The sequence below is a fragment of the Triticum aestivum genome, chromosome 2A (genome assembly GCF_018294505.1).
Source record: "Triticum aestivum cultivar Chinese Spring chromosome 2A, IWGSC CS RefSeq v2.1, whole genome shotgun sequence".
NCBI lineage: Eukaryota > Viridiplantae > Streptophyta > Magnoliopsida > Poales > Poaceae > Triticum > Triticum aestivum.
Window position 1 is genome coordinate 559348220 of NC_057797.1, and position 10377 is coordinate 559358596.

The 10377-nt window shown below is 45.0% G+C and overlaps 1 protein-coding gene across 6 annotated transcripts; it reads left to right on the forward strand.

Moving 5' to 3' along the window:
• Positions 1–1982: 1982 nt before the first annotated feature.
• Positions 1983–7132, forward strand: LOC123189410 (uncharacterized). 6 transcript variants are annotated; one of them, XR_006495809.1, is made up of 9 exons: positions 1983–2233; positions 2750–2822; positions 3042–3136; positions 3784–3869; positions 4071–4179; positions 5633–5706; positions 6171–6400; positions 6492–6761; positions 6850–7132. XR_006495809.1 is itself a non-coding variant. In XM_044601820.1 (3 exons), the coding sequence occupies exons 1-3, from the start codon at positions 6393–6395 to the stop codon at positions 6902–6904; spliced, it is 333 nt and encodes a 110-aa protein (XP_044457755.1). In that variant the 5' UTR covers positions 5713–6392; the 3' UTR covers positions 6905–7132. The 6 variants fall into 6 exon arrangements, 2 of the variants coding, with proteins under 2 accessions (XP_044457755.1, XP_044457754.1); XR_006495810.1 differs by having other exon boundaries at positions 1986–2189; XR_006495807.1 differs by lacking the exon at positions 1983–2233 and having other exon boundaries at positions 2273–2822; positions 6321–6400.
• The last annotated feature ends 3245 nt before the right edge of the window (positions 7133–10377 follow it).

A 10377-nucleotide genomic window follows, 5' to 3' on the forward strand; every position in this document is an offset into this window, starting at 1 on the left:
CCTTGGAAATACTTCCAACACATATCGTCATCTCACCTTTTAGCTAGTCTCCGTTTATTCCGTAGCCTTTTGTTTTGAGTTACTAACACTTAGCAACCGAACCGGTATCTAATACCCTGGTGCTACTAGGAGTACTAGTAAAGTACACATTATAATGCATATCCAATATACTTCTATCGACCTTGCCAGCCTTCTCATCTACCAAGTATCTAGGGTGGTTCTGCTTCAGTGACTGTTCCCTTATTACAGAAGCACTTAGTCTCGGGCTTGGGTTCAACTTTGGGTTTCTTCACTAGAACAGCAACTGATTTGTTGTTCCATGAAGTATCCCTTTCTTGCCCTTGCCCTTCTTGAAACTAGTGGTTTTACTAACCATCAACGATTGATGCTCCCTTTTGATTTCTACTTTTCGCGGTGTCGCGAATAGCTCAAGGATCATATCTATCCATGATATGTTATAGTTCATCACGAAGCTCTAGTAGCTTGGTGGCAGTGACTTTGGAGAACCATCACTATTTCATCTGGAAGATCAACTCCCACTCGATTCAAGCGATTGTTGTACTCAGACAATCTGAGCACAAGCTCAAGATTGAGCTTTTCTCCCTTATTATGCAGGCTAAGAAAATCGTCGGAGGTCTTATACCTCTTGACGTAGGCACGAGCCTGAAATCCCAATTTCAGTCCTTGGAACATCTCATATGTTATGCGATGTTTCAAAAACGTCTTTGGTGCCTCAATTCTAAACCATTTAGCATTACGCACTGAACTATCATGTAGTCATCAAAACGTGTATGTCAGATGTTCGCAACATCCACAGACGACGTTCGAGGTTCAGCACACTGAGCGGTGCATTAAGGACATAAGCCTTCTACTGTCTGCATAAATGCTACTATCAACTTTCAACTAATTTTTCTCTAGGAACATATCTAAACAGTAGAACTGAAGCACGAGCTACGACATAATTTGCAAAGACTTTTTGACTATGTTTAGGATAATTAAGTTCATCTTATGAACTCCCACTCAGATAGACATCCCTCTAGTCATCTAAGTGATACATGATCCGAATCAACTAGGCCGTGTCCGATCATCACGTGAGACGGGCTAGTCATCATCGGTGAACATCTCATGTTGATCGCATCTTCTATACGACTCATGTTTGACCTTTCGGTCCTCCGTGTTCCGAGGCCATGTCTGTACATGCTAGGCTCGTCAAGTTAACCTAAGTGTTTCGCATGTGTTCCGGGGCCATGTCTGTACATGCTAGGCTCGTCAACACCCGTTGTATTCGAACGTAAGAATCTATCACACCCGATCATCACGTGGTGCTTCAAAACGACGAACTTTTGCAACGGTGCACAGTTAGGGAGAACACTTCTCTTGAAATTTTAGTGAGGGGTCATCTTATTTAAGCTACCGTCGTTCTAAGCAAATAAGATGTATAAACATGATAAACATCACATGCAATCAAATAGTGACATGATATGGCCAATATCATATTGCTCCTTTTGATCTCCATCTTCGGGGCTCCATGATCATCATCGTCACCGGCATGACACCATGATCTCCATCATCATGATCTCCATCATTGTGTCTCCATGAAGTTGTCTCGCCAACTTATTACTTCCACTACTATGGCTACCGGTTAGCAATCTAACTTATAAAGGATGAAGGGGTAGGTAGTCACAACGAAGGCATCGAGCGCACGGTACCATGCGAGGGAAAAAAGCCCATCGTATCGCGCCGCGCGTGGGGGTGCAGCGCACCACGCGAAGGAAAAAAAACACCGTAGCACGCGAGGTAGAGAGCGGCGCCCCAATCCACAGCCCCGCACCCCTCGCTCCTCCCTCCCTCCCTCCCTCCCTCGTCCTCACCCGCCGCCGCTCCCTAACCCTAGCCCCAATCCATAGCCCCGCGCCCCTCGCTCCTCCCTCCCTCATCCTCACCCACCGCCGCTCCCTCCAACCACCTCCTCCTCCTTCCGATGGGTCGCCGGATCCGTCGGCCACCCCATGGACTTCGCCTGGAAAACGCGGGCGGTAGAGGAGGGTGGCGGGCGCCGACGTCGCAGTCGAGGGGGAGCAGGGCCAGTCGGCCGGAGCTGGAGGCCGGCGCTGGAGGAAGGAGCGGCGAGGAGAGAGGCGCCGGCCATCGGGGACCTCCTAGCCCTCTTCTCCTTGTCGCCATGGCAGGTGGAGCTCGAGCCATCGGTCAGCCTCTCCCTCCCCATGCGTAGGTACCCCCTGCTCCCCTCCTCCTTCCCTTGATTTATCTCTCTCTCCCCCACCCTATCTTCCCCCTTCCGTGTTGCCATGGCCCGTCGCTCCTTCGACCCCGGATCCCAGTGATGCCATCTCCTGTGCGCCGCCTCAATCCACCGCCCTCCCCCGCAGGCTCTTCCGCGCTGGCTTCCACGAGCTGGGTTGTTGCCTCCTCCCCTCCCGTGCACTATCTCAACTTTTCTCCACAAAAATGATGAAAGGCAGCGGCTCAATGCCTCCTTGGAACTCCACCCTGTTTAACTTCTTCCTCCTGATTCCTTCCACTCTAAATTAATTTAGGGTCTGGGTGTGTAGTTTTTATGGTGGGTGTGACGGATCTTGGGGAGGTGAGGAGGACATAGGTGGGAGAAGGACTGCGAGTCTGGAGAATCTAGGCTGCACATATAAATCCTCTCCATCTTCCTCTCCCCTTTGACCCCTCCCCCCCAGTTCTCCAGTAATCTGATTTTGATTTCTTCTGTTTTCGTAAGAACAATGTGTGCAGATCTGTAAAAGAAGAGAAGAGGAAGAATCCCAAGGAAGAGTTTGGTGAAGAAGAATAAGGTGAATTCACCTCTGTCTCAAGCAAAGTCACATTTGTTCCTGCAATTTGATGTTATGATTTATTTTATCCTTGTTTAGATTTGTTTACATGAATGCCAACTACTTTATTTTACTTATATTCCAGTGACTTTTCTCATTTCTTTTTTGTTCGTGATCTGCTCTGCTTGTTTTGGCTCCTTTTAATTGATGCATTATTTTTGTCTATTAATGTGTACCCAGGTGACTATGTGAGTTGCATTGACAGAATCCATGTATTAAGTTGGGGCATTTTTGGCAGCTGCAGCAACCTGACAATTCATTTGTTCTCATACAAGGTAATTTACTTCCCCCCTTTATGTATCATGGATGGATATATGTGCTAGTTGGTTGTCATTACTGAAGCAAGAATTGTTGATGATGACTACCTTCGAGCAGGTTTTTATTGGTTTTTCTTTCTCCATTTTTTGTATGATGTATGGATGTTGTAGGATAAATGTGAATTAACAATACAACAGCTTCCAGAAGTATTTTACAACTTCAGAAATCCAGAATTATGGTTCTGATGTTAATGACCAGGATGATGCGATAGCCTCTTTTGATTCGTATCTATTTTTTCGATGCTTGAAAGATATACTTGCATCACTTGACTGGAATAATCTAACTTGCGTTTCTCTTTTTTTTTCATTTCCAAAGAATAATCTAACTTGCATTTCTCTTTTTTTTTTCATTTCCAGAGTACTTTGCTGCTAGCATAATTGTGGTCCATTTTCTACTCTACTTTTCCTTGATCTATATACATGATTGTCAATTTCCAACTTCTTAGTTACATAAAAAACAAACAAAATTCAATTTAGATTTGTCTGCTGTAGGCATTAAAAGATTCATCAGAGCCATCATTCTGAACATTGTTTAAAATGACACCCTATTGCCGTTGGTGCCAAGAACTTGTGATTTATGGCTTATGTCAATTCCATCTTTATAGATGCTTGTGAAGTACATGGGGAAGGCGCGCATGGTTGATGATTATGTTCTGGATTGGAGGCCGAAGCAAACTCCGTCAGGTTTCAGGTGCACGCCCTCTGTCTCTGTTTTCGTCTCTGTAGCTAAACTTGAGAATTGTACACTTTGGTATATAAAGTTAATCGCTGAGTTTACATGCAGTTATGAAAGTTAGAGCATATACATGCTTGATTTTACTTCCTTTAATACAGGGCATTCTATAATTACTAAGAACTGATTAGTTGAAGTGTGCCTCCCTATTTTGTCCAGATAATTACTTCAGGTTAGGCGGGAGAAATAAAAAGGGTAACCATAGATATATGGTGTAGCATCATGAGGTTCAGGTTCCTGCTGTTGATCAACCGTTGCTTCGGTCGAGGTGGGTTATGCTTGATTATGCTCTTTGTATTTTTGTTCATGGCCTACACTGGTGTTATCATCTATTCTGTTTCAAAAATTTCAATGGCTTAGTTTCATGTCCCAGTACCACTTGAAGTACAACTAAGTACCTTCTGACAGGGCAATAATGTATGTATTTACCTATGGTTATTGTTTCCTATAAGAAACATGATCATCTCACCTTGGTTTCCCCTGTATCTGACTTGGGACAGTTTTATGTGAGATTTGTTTTGCATTTTCTGTGTGTGTGGATGCTTAAGCTTAAGCTTTTGTTATTTGGTTCAGTTAGAGATTAAAGAAGACTGAAATTGAGTCGATGGTGTATATACTTGATATATATAAATGGTCAAAATAAGGAAGTGCTTTTATGAAAGTTAAATATGCAGTTGTCTTCCTGTTTGAATCTTCATTGGTGATTCCAAGTTTGTTGCTTTCCCCAAAAGTGGAGATTTGTAGTACCGACGGAACTTCAACCTATTCAGCATAGATCTTAAATTGACCAGACAATAGTATAATAATTTTTATTTACGGCCTTAGAATTGTATTGCCACAAAAAAAATCAGATTTGAAATCGCAAAAAAGCAGGTTCTTATGCTCATAACAATCCAGGAGATGATTCTGTAGCTTAATGTTTGCTTAATCTTTTCCATCCTTAATTAGTTAAAGGTATTAATTTGGTGATAATTTAAGAATCTTCGGGTAGTAGAGATCATGTAGGTCATTTAGCTCCGCCCACCGGCCGCCGGAGATTAAAGAAGACTGAAATTGAGTCGATGGTGTATATACTTGATATATATAAATGGTCAAAATAAGGAAGTGCTTTTATGAAAGTTAAATATGCAGTTGTCTTCCTGTTTGAATCTTCATTGGTGATTCCAAGTTTGTTGCTTTCCCCAAAAGTGGAGATTTGTAGTACCGACAGAACTTCAACCTATTCAACATAGATCTTAAATTGACCAGACAATAGTATAATAATTTTTATTTACGGCCTTAGAATTGTATTGCCACAAAAAAAATCAGATTTGAAATCGCAAAAAAGCAGGTTCTTATGCTCATAACAATCCAGGAGACGATTCTGTAGCTTAATGTTTGCTTAATCTTTTCCATCCTTAATTAGTTAAAGGTATTAATTTGGTGATAATTTAAGAAACTTCGGGTAGTAGAGATCTTGTAGGTCATTTAGCTCCGCCCACCGGCCGCCGGCCAGAGGTGAGTTCTTTTATACCTGTATAGGAGAGGGGGGGGGGTGCTCATATCGGGGCTGCAAATTGGGAGCCTCTGATGTTATCACCATCCCGGTTCCGTTCTTCAGATACGCAGAATCGTTCTTGTTCATTGGTTGCTTGAGGGGAATGTTATTTTCTTGGAGAGACAGAGAGAAATCTCTACTGAATTAGGTGTTGAAGATGTTTTCTTGTGTATGTGTGTTTCAGTGCGAACCCGGATCAGTTGCTGCTCCAAACCAGACAATTTGGAGGATGAACGCTAGTCTCCCAGCGATGCCATGGTTAGCACTGTTCTTTCAGTTGTCTCTGTTTCAAACCATACAATTCATTTAGGCAAAATACTGGAGACACTATCATTCATACTGTATTTGGCATGGTAGTGGACAGTCAGAACCTTACGGTCTTGCAACATCCTCAGAATAAATATTCTGCTCCAATCAGGTTCTATGTATATTCTGTTATCCACGGTTTATCTCAGAAACGAGGATTTCATATTACACAAGTGAAGAATCCTTGAGAAATGTTTATGGCAAATGTCAACCGTAAGTCCGCACAAGACATAAGTGATCCCCAAATGGTGAACAGTGCCATTTACAAAATAAAATGTCTGCAGAACAAAAAGGACCCTGAACAATTTCTGGAATTTTTGTGTTCCTTTATTTGTTACTCCTCTGCACTACATCAATTTTTCCAGGCTCGTTTTGCTTTCAAGTCTGATGCGCGTGTTTTTTTCTCATATATATAGGAAGAAGAAAGTATTCGCTCCAGACGTAGATGTCTAGCTTGCCTGTGTGCTGTAACATTAATCAGTGCATCGGGCCCAAAGTTTTCTATCATTGGAACCTTGATGATTTATCTCATTTGAACATAATCTAACCCCTCTGATTTTTTTCAGTACATAATTGTACACCTTCTATGCCCCGCTTAATTGTGTGTTCATTTTGTTAATCAAGAAGCATCTGATTTTATGGCTGGGTATGTTGAAAATATATAAAACCTTTCTTCTTTTGGATAATTTGTTTCCCTTTGACCAATCTTTGTTACTTGCCTACACATCTGTGCATAGCGTGGTGCTCCAGCGCGACCGCTTCGTGTGCTGCCTCGAGTCGCATGGCCACCATGCCCGCGCCGAGGCGAAGGCCGCTGCCACTCTCAACGCCCTCTGCTGCGCGCTCTCGCCGGCGGCATTTGCAAAGCCTTGTCGTGGCGCTGCAAGTGTTGCCCCCCTCCTCCCCAAGGGCAAGGTGAAGGAAGGTGCATGTGTGGTTCTTCAGCAGCTCGCAGCGAGGATTGCTGTGTCCAACCTGCAGAAGTATGCCAAGAAGTTCTCGGAGATGTAAGCCACGACACATTTTTCTGCCATGATTTCCTTCGGTTGGATTTCGTGGATTTAGGTGTTGAAAAATTATGTGTTGTGGATGCAGGATTAAGGACATGTCCCCGCACTACAACGAGAGATCTGAGCTGTTTGGAAGTTAGTTTAGGTTTTTGTTGTGGATTCACAGCTTCTCACATGTATGATCCTCTTAGACCTTTAGATTTCCAAAGAAACTAAATGAAGATATGGTGGTATGGTCTCAATAGTACAACTTAAAGCCTTCCATGTTTTATATTTTCTTTGAAATTTGCTCTTGAAGAATTATGTATCTATGTTAGATCCGGTGAGAAAAGGCGGCTTTCAAGTAGAGGTTGCTGCAGTGTTGGCCACATTTGGTTTTCGACTTAAGTGTCTAAATATTCTCACAATACTTGGCTCCCTTTCGGCCTTTGCGCCATTGGCGCAACGAGTCATCTAGTAAAGTAAAGTAATTACATGGCGTTGTTCAATGACACGCAGGTCATACAATAAATAAAGACAACTCCTATGGCTCCTGCCGGTTGTCATACTCATCGACATGCAAGTCATGATTCCTATTACAAGAACATGATCAATCTCATACATCGCATATCATTCATCACATTCTTCTTGGCCATATCACATCACATAGCATGCCCTGCAAAAACAAGTTAGACGTCCTCTAATTGTTGTTTGCATGTTTTACGTGGCTGCTATGGGTTTCTAGCAAGAACGTTTCTTACCTACGCAAAAACCACAACGTGATATGCCAATTGCTATTTACCCTTCATAAGGACCCTTTTCATCGAATCCGATCCGACTAAAGTGGGAGAGACAGACACCCGCAGCCACCTTATGCAACTAGTGCATGTCAGTCGGTGGAACCAGTCCCACGTAAGAGTACGTGTAAGGTCGGTCCGGGCCGCTTCATCCCACAATGCCGCCAAATCAAGATTGGACTAGTAACGGTAAGCATATTGAAGAAAATCAACGCCCACAACTACTTTGTGTTCTACTCGTGCATAGAAACTACACATAGACCTAGCTCATGATGCCACTGTTGGGGAACATAGCAGCAATTCAAAATTTTCTACGCATCACCAAGATCAATCTATGGAGAAGTCTACCAACGAGGGAAGGAGAGTGCATCTACATACCCTTATAGATCGCTACGCGGAAGCGTTCAAGAGAACGGGGTTGATGGAGTCATACTCGTCGTGATCCAAATCACCGATGATCCTAGTGCCGAACGGACGACGCCTCCGTGTTCAACACACGTACAGCCCGGTGACGTCTCCTACGCCTTGATCCAGCAAGGGGAGAAGGAGAGGTTGGGGAAGACTCCATCCAGAAGCAGCACGATGGCGTGGTGGTGGTGGAGGAGCGTGGTACTCCAGCAGGGCTTCGCCAAGCACCGCAAGAGACGAGGAGGGAGAGGGGTAGGGCTGCGCCAAGAAGGAGAAGAACTCGTGTGTCTTGTAGCCTCCAATACCTCAAGTATATATAGGGGAAGGGGAGGGGCTGCGCCCCCACCTAGGGTTCCCTTCCTAGGGGTGGCGGCAGCCCTCAGATCCCATCTGGGTGGCGGCCACAAGGGGGAGAGGGGGAGGCGCACCTGGGGTGGGCCTTAGGGCCCATCTGCCCTAGGGTTTGCCCCCCTCCCCTCTTGGAGGCGCCTTGGGCCTTGGTGGGGGGGCGCACCAGCCCACCAGGGGCTGGTCCCCTCCCACACTTGGCCCATGCAGCCCTCCGGGACTGGTGGCCCCACTTGGTGGACCACCGGGACCCTCCCGGTGGTCCCGGTACATTACCGATAAAACCCGAAATTTTTCCGGCGACCAAAACAGGACTTCCCATATATAAATCTTTACCTCCGGACCATTCCGGAACTCCTTGTGACGTCCGGGATCTCATCCGGGACTCCGAACAACATTCGGTAACCACGTATATCTATTCCCTATAACCCTAGCGTCATCGAACCTTAAGTGTGTATACCCTACGGGTTCGGGAACCATGCAGACATGACCGAGACACCTCTCCGGTCAATAACCAACAGTGGGATCTGGATACCCATGTTGGCTCCCACATGATCCACGATGATTTCATCGGATGAACCACGATGTCAAGGACTTCATCAATCCGTATACAATTCCCTTTCTCTAGTGGTACGATACTTGCCCGAGATTCGATCGTCGGTATCCCGATACCTTGTTCAATCTCGTCACCGGCAAGTCTCTTTACTCGTTTCGTAACACATCATCCCGTGATCAACTCCTTGGTCACATTATGCACATTATGATGATGTCCTACCGAGTGGGCCCGGAGATACCTCTCCGTTTACACGGAGTGACAAATCCCAGTCTCGATTCGTGCCAACCCAACAGACACTTTCGGAGATACCTGCAGTGTACCTTTATAGCCACCCAGTTACGTTGTGACGTTAGGCACACCCAAAGTATTCCTACGGTATCCGGAGTTGCACAATCTCATGGTCTAAGCAAATGATACTTGACATTTAGAAAAGCTTTAGCATACGAACTACACGATCTTTGTGCTAGGCTTAGGATTGGGTCTTGTCCATCACATCATTATCCTAATGATGTGATCCCGTTATCAATGACATCCAATGTCCATGGTCAGGAAACCGTAACCATCTATTAATCAACGAGCTAGTTAACTAGAGGCTTACTAGGGACATGGTGTTGTCTATGTATCCACACATGTATCTGAGTTTCGTATCAATACAATTCTAGCATGGATAATAAACGATTATCATGAACAAGGAAATATAATAATAACCAATTTATTATTGCCTCTAGGGCATATTTCCAACAAAGATGGCCACTGGAGAGGGATTCCCCCCCTCCGGCAGGGTGCCGAAACGGGTCCAAATTGGTTTTCGGTGGCTACAGAGGCTTGCGGCGGCGGAACTCCCGATCTAGGTTTCTTTATGGAAGTTTTGGGTTATATAAGAGGTGTTGGAGTCGGGAACAAGTTTGGGGGGTCCCCGAGGCGTCCACGAGGTAGGGGGGCGCACCCAGGGGGGTAGGGCGCGCCCCCCACCCTCATGGTGGCCTCGAGACTCTTCTGGCCCATCTCCGGTACTCTATGGGCTTCTTCTGGTTCAAAAATGATCTCCGTGAAATTTCAGATCAATTGAACTCCGTTTGATTTTCTTTTTCTGGGATACTCTAAAACAAGGAAAAAATAGAAACTGACATTGGGCTCTAGGTTAATAGGTTAGTCCCAAAAATCATATAAAATAGTATATAAATGCATATAAAACTTCCAAGGTTGATAATATAATAGCATGGAACAATCAAAAATTATAGATATGTTGGAGACGTATCAATGATGAAGATGGCCACCGGAGATGATTCTTCCCATTCGGCAGGGTGCCGGAACGAGTCTAGATTGGTTTTCGGTGGCTACGGAGCCCTGCGGTGGTGGAACTTCTGATCTAGGTTAACCCCGAGCGGTTTCGGAATATTTGGGAATTTATAGTGCAAAGAAGGGGTACAGGAGGACACCGAGGTGGGCACAACCCACCTGGGCGCGCTAGGGGGCCCTGGCGCGCCCTGGTGGGTTGTGCCCCCCTCGGGGCACCCCCAAGAGT